The sequence below is a fragment of the Acromyrmex echinatior genome, chromosome 15 (genome assembly GCF_024713525.1).
Source record: "Acromyrmex echinatior isolate Ae372 chromosome 15, ASM2471352v2, whole genome shotgun sequence".
Classification (NCBI taxonomy): Eukaryota; Metazoa; Arthropoda; class Insecta; order Hymenoptera; family Formicidae; genus Acromyrmex; species Acromyrmex echinatior.
In genome coordinates, this window is record NC_141866.1 from 3,796,007 (window position 1) to 3,815,264 (window position 19,258).

At 35.6% G+C, this 19,258-nt stretch overlaps 1 protein-coding gene across 7 annotated transcripts in view; it reads left to right on the forward strand.

Annotated features, from left to right (window-relative positions):
• LOC105145055 (uncharacterized) overlaps positions 1-19,163 on the forward strand; it is a 108,618-nt gene extending 89,455 nt beyond the window's left edge. For 5 of the 7 annotated variants that reach the window (XM_011054380.2, XM_011054382.2, XM_011054381.2 and 2 more), the window contains 9 exons: positions 1,696-2,071; positions 4,978-5,238; positions 5,702-5,852; positions 6,204-6,321; positions 6,486-7,539; positions 12,274-12,327; positions 12,408-12,448; positions 12,555-12,698; positions 12,775-19,163. In XM_011054380.2, the coding sequence (XP_011052682.1) occupies positions 1,696-2,071; positions 4,978-5,238; positions 5,702-5,852; positions 6,204-6,321; positions 6,486-7,539; positions 12,274-12,327; positions 12,408-12,448; positions 12,555-12,698; positions 12,775-12,867 (2,292 nt within the window). In that variant the 3' untranslated portion in view covers positions 12,868-19,163. Of the gene's footprint in view, positions 1-1,695; positions 2,072-4,977; positions 5,239-5,701; positions 5,853-6,203; positions 6,322-6,485; positions 7,540-7,969; positions 8,707-11,241; positions 11,350-12,273; positions 12,449-12,554; positions 12,699-12,774 lie in introns of those variants that run through there. The other 2 variants (XR_846036.2, XM_087414009.1) reach the window with 2 other exon arrangements.
• Positions 19,164-19,258: the final 95 nt, after the last annotated feature.

A 19,258-nucleotide genomic window follows, 5' to 3' on the forward strand; every position in this document is an offset into this window, starting at 1 on the left:
TCGTTTCAAATTCTCGCTTGAATTTCACGAGATTGCAGTTTGCAACGAGGGTGGAAGTTCCGCGAACGTGCGATATCGCTTCTTATCCCGGCTCCCCGCAACTCCTGAAGGTTTCCTCCATGTTTCTGCGAGAAAACAACGAGACGGATGATAGTGGGACGATCGTGGGTAAAATGTAAAAAATGTCCCTTGCGCTGTATCGATCGTTCGCTGGTGGCGCTCCAGATTCAGGCGTAACGATAATTCGCCATTCTACCATAACGAACGGCGGCTCTTGGAAGACGACCAAGTGCCACCTCTCTCTCTCTCTTTCTCTTTCTCTTTCTGTCTCTCTCTCTCTCTCTCTCTCTCTCTCTCTCTCTCTCTCTCTCTCTCTCTCTCTCTCTCTCTCTCTCTCTCTCTCTCTCTCTCTCTCTCTCTCTCTCTCTCTCTCTCTCTCTCTCTCTCTCTCTCTCTTGGTTCTACTTGTGCAAGAGATACCAGAACTGACGACGATAGAGAAGGAACAAGAAAGGTGTAGGTGAAAGAAAGGCAGACAGGACGAGAGTTGTTTGCGAGCGCAGTCTCTCGTTTGCGTCTTGCTCTCGTTTTTTAAGAAGGCACTCGCAATCAGGCTGTATTGTTCTCAAGGAGAAACCGCCTGCCGTGAAAATGAGCTTCGTCGCCAACATGGTGCACCGCCGCCGTCATCGTCGTCGTCGTTGTCGTCGTCGTCGTCGCCGTCGTCGTCGCCGTCGTCGCCATCGTCGTCGCCGTCGTCGTCGTCGTCGTCGTCGTCGTCGTCGTCGTCGTCGTCGTCGTCGTCGTCGTCGCCGTCGCCGTCGCCGTCGTCGCCGTCGTCGTCGTCGTCGTCGTCGTCGTCGTCGTCGTCGTCGTCGTCGTCGTCGTCGTCGTCGTCGTCGTCGTCGTCGTCGTCGTCGTCGTCGTCGTCGTCGTCGTCGTCGTCGCCGTCGTCGTCGTCGTCGTCGTCGTCGCCGTCGTCGTCGTCGCCGTCGTCGTCGTCGCCGTCGTCGTCGTCGCCGTCGTCGTCGTCGTCGTCGTCGTCGTCGTCGTCGTCGTCGTCGTCGTCGTCGTCGTCGTCGTCGTCGTCGTTGACGTATCGCGACGCGATTCGCTGCACGAAAGATATTATTCAGTCTGACGTGTGTAGAGTTCTTCACGAACGGAACCTTAAAGTATCTCTATTCGAGGAATAAACACGAAGGTACTCTATATATATGGAAAATGGATAAAATTAAATACATCAATCGCGCTACATTTTAACTTTAAGAAATCATGATAATAATTTCCACTATGATAGCGAAAATTAATGAACAATATTTAATTATATTTTTTATAAAAAATTTAAATGCACTTGTACAAAAATCATGAAAGACACCATGTTGTTTTCGAAGGTGAGAAAGGAACATCGATTCTCCTCGCATTCCAAAGTATCGTATTATTTATCCTGAAAATAAAATGGCTCAATGATGAAAACAAGAAGACTAAAGTTTAACGTATGCTCGCAACTTCTCTTGTAATTCTAACTAATTTTTTTCTTAATATAATCCCTATTGGGAGACTATTGCATAACTGTATCATTACCGATATACAAGTCACGAGTTAACAAAGGTCATCACCGGTAGTACGAGGTAACTTCATCTAAACTTCGGAATTAGACTCTCTCATCTGAACTTCGGAAATTGTGTTTCGCAGAACGAATTGCTGGGTCAGTGCCTGTTCAATTTCATCTATCCCGATGACCTTGATGAGCTCAAGCGTAATCTTTTGCCCGATGGGCAGTCGATGTCATCGTCGACACCGTCGCCGATGAGCATCTCGCAGGTGTCCGAGTTGACACATGATAACAGTTCCAACTCTTCTGAGGAATCCTCGACGTCAAGTCAACGGTCGAACGAGAAGCCGAAACGCTTCTTCGAGCAGAGACGGAATTTCAAAATCCGCATAGCGCAACGCACTAATTCCAGGCGTGATCATACGCAGTATGAGTGTTTCGACGTTTCGGGTCTTCTCCGGCTCGCAGAAGCCTGCAAAAACGTGGACATTCACGGGCACAGAGGAAGACAACGAGGTAAGTTTTAACCGTCCTTATATACATAACTATCATCTTGTAACAGCTTGAAATAACTATCATCTTGTAACAGCTTGAAATAACTATCATCTTGAAATAGCTCTTTTGCAAAATTGGAATTCAACATCGGGTAAATTAATTTTAGAAGATAAATCTGAAAAAAATTTAACGTTAAGAGAGCGCCAACTAAAATATGAACTTAACTTGTATCATATTTTTTACTTCGTTCTTGTATTATTTTATTTATTGTGCCGTAGTCCATTATCGTAATTAATTTGCATAATTTAAAACATAAACTATACATGTTGAATATGATACATAAAAAGTGTAATGACTGCACTTCAGAGCGATTGTACAAAGAACATTTTGACATGCTGATTCAGATACAGATCTTATTGTTAGTTCTGATTTCAAGCCTTTGTTATTCTCCTTCAAATTACATTTACTCTCTGATTTATCCATTGTATGCAGTTGTCAAATAAGATGTTTTATTGAAATATTGGGGGAATAGAATAATTGCACTATAAATTTTAAGGAATTACTATGAATTTAGAAAATTGATTCATAAATCAGTTTGATAAAAAAAGTAAATTGGCTGTTAAATAATGTAGATCCTGATTTTAATAGCTTTTAATAGTAATTCACGGACTGATTGCGAACAAATATCTTGCTTACATTACTATTTATATGGCATTTAATTCAGTTACGATTCGACAATCAAGTTTTTCGATTACACCGTTTTATTGTGTGGCATAGCTAACAACAAGTTTCCACCGCGAATCGAATAATCCTATCGTGACTATATATTATATATTATGTGTGTCGACAATCGCATACTCTCTTTTATGAAGGACTTCGGAGCAATTATCACAGTTCTTTAACAATTTTTTGTAAAATTTTAATGTTATGTACATTATAATATACCTACATTCCTAAGATATTAAAAAATTTTAAAAATATTACTTTTTAATACATCATATATCGTATAAATAAGTTATTTAATTTTAAATAAAATTGCGAAAATGTGACAATTAATTCCATACTCAAAATTGATTGACACGTTCCAGGATTAAGTGACATATTTTATGGATTTAGTGACATATTTTTTATAGATAAAATACATGAAAAATATATTTTTATTAATGTCAGTTTTATATTTCAGGAAATAATAGTAATTACATATACGAGTAAAACAATTATTTTAATCATAAAATACACAATAGTTTCTATAGTACGAAAATTTAAAAAATATATATGTCTATTTGAAATATTATATTTGTACGTATATTTGTAAACATATTCTTTAAAGGCATATAAAGAGATTTGAATCAACTGTTAAAACCTTAATCCGACTCATTAATCTACTTCACATAACCGTTTTTAAAAAGTGATTGTATTCACATACTTTGTTGCAATATAACGACTAAATACAATAAAAATTATCTAGAGACGTATCATTTTCTATGATTACAGAGAAATCGCAATTAATAATTCCAAAAACTAATGAAAAAATAAAGAAACTAAGAAAAATTTCCTTACTAGCTTCATTTTCTTGCAAATCGTTGTAAGTAAAATATATGACGTTTCTAGCGTAAATCATTTTACGCAACACTTTATTAAGTCAGAAATCTACAATAAAAAGAAGAGAATTTTCTGTCACTAGTTGAGTGAGTTATTAACTTGAGTTATTAACTTTTTGACAATCAACCCCGTATGACAACGGTTTTCTCTACAAATCAGCCATATCGAACTTCATTATGTATTCCATGTCGAATGGTTCATGTAGTGAGTTACTCTCTCGCGCGTATATTCCTCGGATCGATGGTCTCGTTTTATCGCGCGACACGGCTGAAAACCTGTAGTGCTGGTTTCGAAACGAGTATCGCAAATATTTACGCTACTCCTGTATTTAAATTTAGACCTTCGCCATCGCGGACGAAAATATGTAGGCGCGCAGCGTCACGAGTGTTTAGCGTAGATTTCTTTTTCTTTTTTTTTTTTTTTTTGCTCGTCTCTAAGATGAGAATCGAACAGCGAAAAATACCGTTTAAAAAGACGTGTTCAAAGAAATGGACCCGATGAGGGTGGGCTTCAACCGTGCCCAACGATCCTTATTATACAGGATATTCAGATCTGTCGCGCCACTTTTCTGTTCGCGAATTCTTTGATGTATGTATTTTGAATTTTTCTCTGCCTGAATATTTAATAGAAAACCAACATCCGACGTAACTTTTCGCTTTTCGGCATTAAATAAGTAAACTGGTTGAAATTATATTTTCGTCATGATAGAGCTTTCTCAGGGGAAATAAAATATGATTTATGTATTTGCATTTTGAACCTTTCACCTTCTCAGTAACTTATCTTACGATTCAAGACTGATTAAAAGACTGATAAAATCCCAAAATCAAATATCAATTACTTTTTCATTGATTTATTCAATAAGATGAAAATTTAAATATTCACTGAGAGAAAAAAAGTTAAATTTAGCAGCTATAAATTAACAACTCTAAAGTATTTGAAACTAATTATACAAAGTAGTAAAGAACTAAAGTAATACTGAATAGTATAAAAATATAGTATTTAGTATTACTTTAGTTTTTGTACTTTGTAAAACTGTTGTTACAATTTTAGAATTGTTAATTTATAATTGTTAAATATTTTTTTTCTCAGTGCAAGTAATAAATTGACATTTCGTGATCATTTCGACATCAAAATACTATTAAAAATCTCTTTTTGATGTCAGTTTGTTATTCGAGTATCGCTTCTCCTTGAACATTTATTCTTAAGTTTTTATGATTGCCGCTATCTAAATTCTCTTGGAACAATCGAGTTTCACCTTCGATTTTACCTTCGTGCAATTGCTGATTGTTTTGCTAATAATAATACATTTGAAATGGCTTCAACAGAGGCGACGAGCACAACCAACGACATCGTTTTTGCCGGCATAGCGACCCTGCCACAGAAACGGCCCATCACCGAATTGTCGATAATGGACGCCAATAAAGACGAATATGTGACGCGGCATCTGGTCGACGGGCGTATCATTTATTGCGACCATAGGGTATCGGTCATTGCCGGGTACCTGTCGGAGGAGATATCGGGCCTGAACGCGTTCGGTTTTATGCACAAGGACGATTGTAGGTGGACGATGATCGGCCTACGGCAAAGTAAGCATTTAAATGTAACTAGCGTTAAATTTTCGCATTGATGACAATATTTATCGCATCACTTGACAGCCATTACGTTTTACAACGATACCAATATCTTTTCTCTTTCCTCCCTTTCCCTCTAGAATTCAACGAAAAATATCTAAATTATTCGAATAATATTTATGTATATTTTATCATGTTCGATGATTAAATTATTAAAGTTATATCGTATATTTACGTTGTATCGTATATTTACAAGTCAGTTTAATAATGTTATATTATGCATTATTTGCCAACATTATTTTAATGCATTCAAGCTTTACGACACGAGCGCTTATGAGATATTTTGCATGCTATTTCCATAACGAATTGTAATTTAGATGTGGCAACAAAGTATATGTAAAACGACTATTTTGAATTTGTGATGGGTCAAATATCGTTTTGCTTTCGTAATTAATCATAATTTGTTTTACATTCATAGTGTACGACCGTGCCGAAATGTGCGGCTCATCGTGCTACAGGCTACTCACAAAGAACGGTGAGTTCATCTACTTACGGACCCACGGTTATTTGGAAATTGACAGAGATATGAATACGGTGGAATCCTTCGTTTGTGTTAACACCATGGTGACGTAAGTATAGTTTCGCTATTTAGGATAGATTGGAGCAAGTGACAAGGCGGTTTTGATGGATCCGAATAGAAATATTAACGAGCAATAAAACACTAAATGATTCAATTATTTTTTTCAAATACTTGTACATTTGTATCACCATACAAAAGTCACTTTGTTCAGCAATTAGTTGAGACCGTGAGACAATTCTTGAAGTAAAATCTCCCTTATACACACTTGCCCTGCTTTTCCACTTGCTCCAGCCTAAAAAAAACTGTTCTTTTTGTTCTCCAAGTGCTAAAACAAACACATCGGTTACGGTCATGCAACATATATATACAATATATAACAATAGGAAAATTTTGTATGTAGGGAAGAGGAGGGCATTCAACTAATAAAAGAAATGAAAATGAGATTCTCCGCGACCGTGTCTGCAAGTAGTAAAAGTCTAATTCCAGATATCGGCAATAATGCACTACCAATCGACATGGTAAGTCAAACTATATATATATATATATATATATACATACATATACACACACATATATATATATATATATATATATATGTATGTAGATCTAACGCAATGCGCTTTCGTTTACATTATGAAACTACAAGCAAAAAGGTTGTTTAATGAAAAAAATGATTTATTAGAACACTCAGTCGTCGAATTCAAAAGCCAACGTCGAAGATCCATCGCAGCTCGAAGTTGCTATTAATCACCTAATCAGCGACTTACCCTCGTCGGTTATAACGGAGGATTGTTTGTCTCCCTCACCGATACCGCATACACAATACGTAAAGGCTGCTATATTCTCTTCTCGTATGCCTCCAGTTTCCGCACAAGCCAATAAGATCGGCATCAATAAAATCAACCGTTGCATTGTCATCCAAGGCAAAGGCAAAGGCAAAGTATCTCCGAAGCAAGAGTCCAAACAAACCATTGGAAAATTGATTAATTCCAGTAGCGCGGAGCAAAGCCCAATATCAGATTCAGAAAGCGTGATGCCGTCCGGCAAGCCTTTGTCAATGTTTGAAATGATGAACGCTAGCCATAGCAGCCATGACAATATCCAAAACGTTGACATGTCTGCACAATCGAAAGTTCTTGCTACTCGCAAGTCTGGTAAGAGTTCCCGCGCGCCTCGTAATCATACATCATGTTTGGATAGTTCTCCAAGTGCAAGTGTTTTGAACGAAGGCACCGCATGCAATATTAAGGTGGAACGTGGCACCGAGGAAACGTTCAATTGTGTGAAAAAGCAGGAGGTACAATACTTTGATGACAGCGCGAGTGATAATTCTATCGCCTCGTCGGGGATTGAAATGCATAATCGATGTCCATTGAAAAGGATATGTAGCGATGAGGATCTTCTGGTGATGCATAGCAAAAAGAGATCTAACGATGTGTACACATCGACGAATATAAACAACGAACAACAGCACATCTACTTGAAATGCAGATCTTTCGCATCTGAGTATCCGACATTTTCAGATGAATTTAATCAATACAATGATGTCAATTCGCAATCACTGACAGTGGCGGAGTCGCCTAATTCAAGTTTACATGAAGTCGGAACTGATTATCAACAGTTGGTAGATCCCGCCGTGCCGTTAGGCGTAACAAATCACGACGAAGAACAGTTTGTTGATTTGCAGGATCTGAAAGAGGACACGTTGCTAAGTTCGGAACTTGACGCAAGTCCAGGTAAATTACAGTAGTAATATCTTTGGCACTATTATATCCCGAATTAAATCTTTGTTTTCTAGAAAGTTCTACGTAAACCTTAATCTCTTAATTTCATTATAATTGCAATTTTTATAGTCATGAGAAGAGACTATAAACATCTTATTTTTTACTTTAGAAGATCGAGCTTTATTTTTGAAGACGATTTATTATTGTTATTGTAATTGAAAGTTGTCTATGGGACGAATCGAATATTGCTTTGTTTATTCTTAGTTGAAATTAAATATGTTTTGGATATTTTGTTTCACAGTGTAGTATGTATTTTCCCACTGAAAATTTCTAAATATATACGCGGTAATGATTTCTGGAATAATTGGTTAAGAAACTGACAAGTGTACACGTACAAAATTGCCATGGGAAGAGACTATAAACTTCTTACTCTTTGCTTTAGAATAGTGATCGCAAAGATTTGCACATTTTGGGCTGATTCCGGCGAGCGACTCCCACCATCGTTCGAGGCTCAGCAGGCGAGCCGCCGATGCTCACGCCGAATGCGCTCTGGCTCAAGAGCGTCCCTATACCAGAAATATACTGGAAACGCATCTTCCGCCAAATTATAATTAAAACATGTTTTTTATTAAATAATTTATTTCTATTAACATAAAATTTTCTATTGTTAATTTATTCATTGTTCCTGAGGGATCCTGAGCGTCACGTGAGCGCTGAGTCTTGAGCGATGAGTCGCTCGCCGAAATCAGCCCGAAATATGCAAATCTTTGCGAGCACTGCTTTAGAAGATCGAAGCTATTTGAAAAATTATTTTTGTTATTGTAATTGGAAGTTTTCGATTTTACACGGTGACGAGTATTACTTTGTTTATTCATCATAACACTTATAAGAAAATGACCGAGCGACAAACAATTTAAGTTAGGATCTGACGATATCACAGTCAACAGCCTAAAATTTAATATTGCCTCTATCTGAATCACCAATGCGACTTCTTCAAAAATCTCCGACGCTATTTTATAAAAATAGTTTTTAAATAATTTTATCGCGGACTCTCACAATCCAAAATGTGACTCGCGCTAATATGAAGTGCTATTTTATCCCTTCATTTATAATTTTTAGCCTTTTTGTCTCTTGATGAAAAATCCCACTAAACTCCGCCCACGATTAGTCCCTACAAAATTAATGCCATTACCTAAAAATAAATCCGTTGGCCTATATCTACGACCGATAAAGTGCTTAAGTGTCCCAAAAAACGCGTCCTTAATTATATCTGATACCATTTCCAAATGGATCGCTTTAGTGACCATGCATATAAACAATGCGAGTAAGACTTCATTCGTCTAGCATTCTTTTACCGACCTTCACACACGTAAATCGGCCCACAAAAGTTCACTCCTGTCTTACTGAACGGCTTTGTCGGTATCACCCGTCCACTCGGCAGACTCTCCCCATGATTTGCTCCACGTGGCTTTGCTCTGAGACAGATAATACATCATCGAAGTACCCGATGCACACTACACGTCCTGAGAGGCCAATACCGCTGGCGTACGGCTGCAAGCGTAGTCTCAGCCCCCACATGTAAATTTCTCCTATGTTTATGCTCTATAATCAACTTCTTGAACCGTGCGGGAACGCCAGCGGATGTCTCGCACCATGCAGCTCCCCATGTCTCAATCTGCTTTCCACACGAATTAGTCCTTCTTTATCAAACCATGAATCAAGATACCTCAAGCTGCTTTCTTTTGAGACCGGCTTGCCACTCAGGGTCATTTCATCACAAGTGGGCTGTTTGCAGTTCCTCCGGACCACAACCTCTCGATACGAGATCAGCAGGGTTCTCGTTGGATCCAACATGGCACTAATCTTCGACCGCCGCCTATTTCTGATCTCACCAACTCTATGAGCGACGAAAACCGACAACTTTTTGTTTGTTGCCTTGATCCAATGCAGGACTATAATAGATAAATCTGTCCAATAATGGACCTTGTTAATATTCATCTCCAATGCCGCCTTGACTCTGCCAACCAGCTGCGCCAACAACTGTGCTCCAACCTTGATAGTACCTTGAGCGGTGTGACTCTCGATTTTGCACGCAGCAGCCTCACTTGAATCGAACCCATCCGATCGCTACTGCGCAAATAGATGCAAGCGCCGTAAGCAGCTCGCTGGCGTCGCAAAATCCATAAAGGTGGACCTCCGAATTCAGTCCTCAGCTACGTATGAAGCCATCGCTCTCAGTTCACTAACCGAAACATGCGTCGGACAATGCTTGAAGCCCAACGTTCTCAATACATTCCCTGGTTATAAAACACGATTGTAATTCGCCATCCAGCGCACGACAGGATCTTCCAATGCCCTTGCTATCCAATACCTGTACTCCGTCGCGAGAAGCACATGCCTATTTCGAATAATGCGTGACTTACGCTCGTCGTCATCATTCAGTCCGCATCCGAACCTACCATGCTTGTTGCAGCAATCACTGTTCGATCCTCGTGCAATAATGTGTTATGGCGCCTGTGACACCTGCGACATGATCTGTCATGTACGACCCGAGAGCCGATCCGGAGACAATTCAAACATAATCTACGTGACTTCGCTTTCTTTGTTCTATCCTTCACACTTAGCTGTAGATAACTCAGTAAGAATTCGAACACTTGTGACTCTTGTCTCTGCAATATGTGTACGATGAAGTCACGATGGCCGCGCAAGTCACCGTACTCCTAATTCGCCTTGAGTTTTCCTGATTGCAGTAACCGGCCGCTGATTATGGGAAGATGCCTCCAACGCTTTACAATGCTGAGTCAAAAAATCAGTTAAATCGCCAAATGTAGCATTTTCCTCCTGCTTAGAGGCCACTTCCCATGTTCGGTTTATTTTTGGATCCAACCAACTCGTCAGCAAATGCATTATCAAATCATCCCAGTGCTCCGTGGGCCTCTTCATAGCCTTCAGGGCATGCAAATGCTTCATGGCCAACAATCGTCGCAATGCCACATGATCCTCTTTTACCAATGTTGGTAATTCGAATAATGCCTTTATATGTTTCTGTTTTATTGCCTTTGTATCGTCGTATCCTTGAGAAACTCCCAGATTTCCATATAATTCTCTTCAGATGCCTCCAGAGAAACAATCACGTCGTCGCGAGCCTCTCCCTTTAGGACCAACATCAAATATTGAATTTTTTGAATAACTTCGAAATATGTTTCGAATCAACCAGTGGAATCCACTGGTCAAAGATTCCTGAAAATACTAACAGATTAACTCTAGGCAGTTTTAAATGTTTGCTTGAAGAGCCACTTATCTGATTGCTAGCTAATTCCTAACGCCTGAAAGCTCGATCCGTCATTCAATGTAACCATTGGCTGCGTATGACCTGCTTATGTCGCCACCGCCTTTTCTTCTATCAAGGTCTCCAGTTTCGATGCAATGAAGAAATATCTGCTTTCGAATGCAGTCCTCTCCTCCTCATGCTGCTCATGCTGATTCTCGTCATCAATTCGTATCTTAATTTCGGATTGCACGGCATTGAAGAAGCTGTTCCATATTTCCTGAGCTTTCTGCATTTTCTGTCAAAGTTCAAATATCGTTACTGCCTTTTTAATAATTCTCTAATATATTAAGATAATTAAAACGAAACCTCGTAAATTGACTTTTTATCTGAGCTTGTTTGACTTTTAATGGTTTAATTTGAGCCGCATCAGCTACTGCCCGTAGGTTGCACTTGTCTTTGCATCGCGCCAGAATTACTACATCCCGGCTGAATATCCAACTCCTTTGCGGGAACGAACGGCAATTCTCAACGCAGTAAATTAATATACTAAAGTAAGTAATCACGGATTTAGACTTTCGAAAAATCGATCGTGACCTCTATTGAGAGCTCGCAGATTCGCGTTTTTAGAATGTACGATATGACATTCAGTATCGACCTTGTCAAGTTACGCTGCTGTTGTTACGGAAATTCAAATGTAATCCATTACCTCTTATCGTATTATGATGCCAGCAATCAGAATCATCCAGGCTCAGAATATATGCTGACTTTGTTCTGTTATGCCTTATGCATGATTTATGCGCCGATGACGATCACTGGTTGCGCCTCTTTCACTCTCTTGCTATGTGTCCAAATTCCTTTAGCTTCCACCACATGTCTCACGTTACTCATTTTAATAGATTTTCGATCTTAATTCTCTTTCATCGTCGATCCGACTCGAAGGATCAAAAAATGGCTAAGAAACTGAAAAGTGTACACAAAAAGAATCACAAGTTTATTGAATTTCGACTTTTACAATTCGAAACGCTCTCAGAAAGAATGTCTGTTCACGTCGCTACCTAGTCACGAAGTAAACATTTGCGACAATTGATACCATTGTTTGCGAGTCGAGCAACGACCTAGGCGTTTTTGAGTCGCGTATCAAAACAATAAATACTCAGCGGTTTAGAGCAATCGCGCCTAATATAAATTGATCGTCATAAGTGCGCTATTATTATCAGTCATTTATATTAACAATAATCAATCATTTATATTAACAAACATCGTTAACGAAGAAGTAAAATATCCAAACTTATTTTATAATCTTTGAATAGTACATGATATAATCTATATTGAATATATATTGTATTATATACATATCTCAGCTATTTTATTTAATTTTTCTATTCTCATTTAAAATCACATTGTATGTGATGTTATCAAATTAATTTATAATAATTGATGTATTCTTGAACATATTCTTTTCTTTTTGTTCGCAGAACTTATGATGAAGATATTTGGCGGTCTACGTAATGGAACTACAGGTTTCGAAGGTGAGTTTATATTTTATATAGCATTTATAAATATTTTTGGAAACGTATTCGTGGAATTCATTCCGGTTTAATTATTTCAGATTTTGACGAAGCAAAAATACAGCAACTAACACCTGATGATGTAAGTATATAATGTGATAGATTTATTATAAATTAAAATAGTTTTAAACGCGCTTATGCAGCTTAGAGTGATCAAGGAGGAATTAAATTACATATTACATTTATAGCAAGTGGTGAATGACGAGTTAAATCGCACATATTACCAATTAGCAGACAGCATGGCATTGCATGAGTCCCAAATCAACGTACTGGCACGTGATCTCAAGAACCCAGCTCTCCGTATTCAAAGGAAAAACCTGTCACAGTTACAGGTACATAACATAGGTTGATACAAAAGAAATATAGCACAATGTATTGAGATATTACTTTTTGTTCGTCATTTTCCAGGCTGAGCATAATATGCAGAAGCAAATGCTTAAAACCTTACAACAGGATCACTGTAAAATGCAAGTGAGCGCCAAGCAAAAGCTTGGAATCTGAGAAACGGAATGGTCTCCGAGTCACTTCGCGAAAGCCACTTTCAAGAAGCGAACTTAATATGATACATCCCGGAAATTGTTGTAATTGTTGTAATTAATAAGAAATAAGCTTTAAAAGTTATCCTTTCCTCGAAGGATTAGAACAAAGCTTTTGACATACGCGCAAGTTGCATAATATTTCTCGATTTGTGTTGCGATATCGTATTCTGAGATTGCTCTGTTTTGGAATTACTGATATCATCAAGATTTATGACGAAGATAAGATCTGGATAATCATTATCAGTGCAGCAATGGAAATTTGCGGGCACCATATGTAAAACTGCTCAGCTTACGAAGAAGAAGGTATTGGTTAAGTTGACCGCAAGTGATTTATCTATTACTAAGTCTGTTCACTTCGATCCACATTTTCCCTCGATCGAGTGGAAAAGAAACGAAATGGAAAGACAGTGAGACAAAGAACTCACACAATATAATTGAGCGATTAACACATGTAAATTATTCTTTTTCTTTCCTTGTCGTTTTCTTAATTGTGGGATTAAGATTGACTTTAATTGACTTTAATTGCGCGCTGTGTAAAAGGTTGCGCGCTTTGCTCACTAACTGATTATACAAAGATCGTACAAAATCGCATTGAATACTGTTATTTAAAACGTTGATACATTATAAATAACAGTCGTTACTCAGGCAGATTTCCTGCGGCGATCGAGTGTTATGCAGTTGGCAATTTTCAAATTTTATGATATAATAAACTTGTATATATGATATACATTCGATTTTAATACAGCACGGCCGCATGCGGCACTTCCTCGTGCTAACTCGCTCGCCGCGAATTCGGTCGAGCTTAAATACTACCTCTGCGATTACGTATTTGTATCGGATGGATACAGAACCAGTCTCACTTATTTCTTTATTCTATTGGTTGTAATTGCGAACCTATGATGTTAAATATTAATAATACTCATAGTACTGACATCTTTTTATAATTATAAAAGGACGTCACTGAAAATATGAAAAGACAATTTGGTAATTTTAACGAATGTGAGATATTTTAACTTATCGCGTCTCGTGTAAATTTCATTGCGTATTTATGTGGAAGAACAAAAAACTAAATTTAGGGATATGTCTATAAGGTTGCCACACTATAGACCAGACTTGCTCTATTTTTAGTGAGACAGTTTAATAACTGCATGTACCTGAATTTCATTTATGTTTAAATGTTCTGTAATGTTTGAAAATTGGTAGTTCAATCACGTGTTATTAAAAAGCGATGCAAATATAAAATTAGTCATTAAAAATAAATCTCATTTTTTACTTGGTTATCCCTTCCTCGTTACCACGATTATTTGCTTTATACACGATTCTGCTCTTTTTATAATATATATTCTACTTTTAAATTGTGGTAACCCTAAATATATCTCTAAATTTTATTAAATTTCCATAAGTGCAATAAAGAACCTCTGAGAATATATTTTAATTTTACAACATAGAAACATTAAATATAATATAAAATAAATATAAACGATACATTTTTAAACCTACTCGTATTATTATTTAATTAAATTTCTTATAAAAACATATCCAGCTGTACAATTTCATTATATATGAAATTTTAATACGTTTTTTTTTATAATTTTCTTGAATGACTTTTTATGTCCCACTGGCCTTGCTATCCATCCAATATCATGTTACTACGCAAACATATATATTAATAAACGATATTTTTATTCCGCTGTTAATTGACTTCCGCATTAATGATTATAGTTGCGTGGAAGTTGACACGGTTGACGTATATGTGTGTTAATTATTGAGATAAATACATATTAGCCAATCGTGTTGCTACAATTACTTAAGCGGGTCAGCGTGAATATAAACAAATTGTATATCATAAAAATGTTTAAAATATAAAAGATATTAATATAAGAGAGTGACGGAAACAGTACACTTGTCAACATATTCAGCACTGGCACTTAACAGATTTACAAATTTGTTTGAATCCTACATGTATAGATAATGTAAAAGGCGGGTCTGTAAATAAAGATGTTAAATCTGATCTCAGATCGCAACAGCATTTTAAACATTTCTTTTTTTTTTAATAAGAATTACTCATCGAGCATATAAATCTAGAATGTACATATGTTACTTGCAATCACATGCTGTTTTTCGTATATTAGGTTAATAAAGAAATTAATTTTTTTCTACTCTAAAAAGACGCACTAATCTGAAATATACAAATTTGTTTATTAACTTAATACATGTAGAACGAAGATGTTGAGTTAGGATTGTTTTTCGACTAAAATGAAAAAGTTTCGAGATGTACAAATGATTTATCATACTAAAGGATTACTTAAGAAGAATTGAGTGATGCATCGTTTATCTTAGAGAAAAATTGGTAACATGAAAGAAATCGTGATGAAAAGTTAGTAAAGCTAATGTTATCACATTTATTAATAAAAAATGGATAATTGAGATTGATCGGGAATAAAGCAACAAATGTTATTGTTACTTAAACATATATAATTTAGAGGAGAATTTTCAATATTAATTTTCTGATACAAAATAATCATTTGATTTCGAATTCTAATTTTGAATAATAAACATGCTTAAATTATGCTATTAAATTGCCGTATTTAAATAATAATAATATAGTTTTTGTTTCTTAATTCGCAGAATATATTGACATCTTATTTAACAATTTTTTAATTTTATTGTCTTTAACAACGATTTTTGCCGACGTTTTTAATGTTTCTTCAAGATAAGCTGTGTACCACTCGACTGCTTAAGTCTGTAACACAACATATAATTTGTACATCTGAAAACTTTTTCATTTTAACCGAGAAATAACCTAACTTAACATCCTCCTTTTTCATGCTCCTGAGTTCTATTATTGTCTTAATATATATATTTATCTTAATATATAAATTTTTCATGCTCTTGCGTTCTGTTATCATGCATCTACCTGTGGGACTTGGAATTTCATTGTCACTTGTAAAAAATGCAATGTAACAACATATATACATACATATGTATGTATGCATGTACGCATACACACAAATGCCATGTATATATATATAAGCATATTATATTCATTGTAAAAAGTTTTGTTAATTTGTTTTTAACAAATTACATTGATGTCGAGTGAGAAAGTCAAGATTATTAATCAGTAAAGGCCTCATAATTACGATCGTGTGTAATACTAGCATTGTGAAGTTTAGAGTATAGCCTACTTCTCTTGTCAGTTTTATCAGCAAAAGAACTTGACTATCTCCTCGTACCGAGCACTCGTCATTGATGTGAGAATCTACGTTTTTATGCGGAAATCCACCGCTGGAAAAAAAGGAGTATCTAATCGACCTGTATGTACGAAATTGACATTCGCATAATTGATGACCGTATCGTAAAACGAACATCAAGTCGGCTTAACATCGCCCTTGATGCCCAATTTTTCTTGCGGTCTTATAGTACAAAGGACAAATTTAAACTGTCTGTGTTCAGTGTACCTCATCCTCTTCTCTCTTTCTCTCAAACTAACTCTCCATACTGTCATCAGTCGTACCGATAATAACTGGTATTAATGTCGTATGGCTTTGAATATATCAGCTTGGTTGTGAATATACATGATGGGATATTTGAAACAAAATCTGTTTAAATATGGATTTTAATTGCATACAGTTATGAACATACGAGAAAGTAATAGCAAAAGTTGGTCCACTCAAATAGGAAAAATGACAACTATATGAAAAAAAATTCTGATTGAAAATGAATGAATCAGATATTTCTGATTAAATTTATTGAAATTCTAATTGAGATAATTGAAATTCTGATGTAATATTTCTAATAAAATTTACTGGAATTCTTATTTTTGCCAGAATATCAATCAGAATTCTAGTAGATTTAACTAGAAAATTCGCCCATTTTTCATCAGATTATTTAATTCAACCAGACCGTTTTTCTTAGTATAAAGATAATATTTTTGGAAATCAATATTTGTTATTTTCTGTACGTTTATAAAGAGAAATATCACTCAAAAGATATTATTGACAAAAAGTCATTGGAAAAAATCGAATATTATAATCATTAATTTTTACAATATACGCCATACTATTCTACAGTACCTATTATAAGTTCTGAAAAGACAACCAAGCGTCACTGCACTATTTGTACGGCACATTGTGCATTGTAGCCATTTAAGAATTCATTCATTCTTACGGAATGGAGTAGAGGCATCTAAATCTTTCCGGAATAAAATTATGCACATAATTTTATCTCGGATATGTATACCGAAAAAAATTAAATTATGTGATTATGATCGCATATGTCAAAAGGTATTATTATTACAGTGATTGAGAAGAAAACAGATTTGATCCTCTAAACTCCTTTATATTAAGATAACTAAGAAAGAGATATAAAACGGACGGCTGCTCGATATTTACTGGAAAGAAGTGGATACTAATGCAACACAGACGGCTCTACAGTTCATTATACGCTAAGATAAAGTTCAACTTTATATACCGCTGTAAATATATATATTGCGTTATTATATTTTATACTCTGCTGATTGCACATAAGTGGCTTTTCGATTTCTTTCTATAAGAAGCAAAAGCAAAGGCGATTAAGTGTGGTTGTGTACCTTCCTCTCATACGCCTCCATACATGTATAGATATATTAAATACAGAATGTGTGGTATGCGTCAGTGTCATTTAAACTTTCATAGAATCGAATTGTATAATTCGACTGTTATTGCTTTTTAAAAAACGAAAATTTTGGAGATTCTTACTTGGAGACGAGAAGTATCTCTCTCGTACTATTTTTAATAGTTGTTATAAATTACATCGAGAGTCCAAATGTGCTTTTTTATCTCTTTAATTTATGTTAATTTGCAGCATTCGGGCAAGATATACGTGCAGGATAAGCTATATGATTATTCGTTCAATTACAAAGATGAGATAATTAATGTTATATTGTAAATGCCCAGATACTAATCATACTTGCACTAAGCATACCGACACAAGGATTAAATTTTCACGTGTATGGCTCGTTGAAAATTGCGCACAATAAAAGAGTTGCGTTTTTCATAAAATAATAGGACAACAAAAAACAGTTTATACTTACCTCTCCTGCAGATTGCTCACACATTATTAGTTAACATTTCTTACACATTAGCTTTATTATTTTTAATGGAACGACCCATATATGAGCACGTGAATTATTTCGAATGAGTCTCAGCCGGCCGATAATTGTAATGAGCGAAAACGTTTGTAAAAAATTTTCTAATGTATAATCTCAGTGTTTTTTGCTGTTAAGCACTATGTAAATTCCGATAGAAAAACGTCGAACGTAATTTGCGTTGCGAACTACTCCGGTAAGAAATCCACCGCCAAATTATTTTATAATTTCATCATCGCCTTCATGTAGCTTTCATTTTTCATTTTATGTTATCTTGGATTTTATTTTATTATTTTATTTTTGTAATATTTGTATATGTATATTATATATAAAAATAATACATCTCACCCTGATCTTATCATGGTTCTATATATTGTATTTTAAGTTTGGCATTTTTTTATTTTATATTGTAGTATATTCTGCCAGAAGGCACACAGGTTCAGAATATTTTAATATATTTAGAATTTTTTATAAAGAGTGGATTGTATTAAAATGTAAAAATAGATTTATAATATTATTCGATTATCGTTGGCTTATGACGTCGTAACACAATGTATATGGGTTAAAAACAGGTATTCTATTTCTCTTTTTTCTACTTTACCTTGGAGGTGGATAATTCTTGCCAAGAGAAAATGTAAGATAACGAAAATCATAAAATATACATATGTTGCGGACGAGTTCAAAGAAATCGCGCAGAGATTTATAAAAATGTTTACGGTCGAGTCGCTTAGGAATGGTACAGGTATTTATTTGGCTCAGGAAATATTAATTGCGCATGATAAAACTCGTCAAAGAAAATTGTAAATAAAAAATAATTTGTTTTTCAATTGGATGAATTTTTCGTTTTTGATAAACGAAGGGAATTAATAACTTAACATATAATTTGCATAAATTCGGCTAACTTATTCTATATTTAATATATAGCAAAAAAAAGTATGCGTGCATACATGAAAAAGAGAAAAATATATAATTGTAACAAATAAAGGAATATAATGATGGGGGACGATCATGTACATGTACAGTTATTATGTCAAGACTGAATTATTAAGACTTCAGGAAGGTGGAACATTTTTGTAAATAATACTGTCTCTGGAAGAAATATATGTAGAAATTATATGAATATTGTGAAAGTATCGATCATCGTTTAATTTATATTTAACCCTTCTTGTCTTCGCTTACAAATCTACAAAAGAATCACACCGTGTTTCAAAATATTAACGTCACAAGT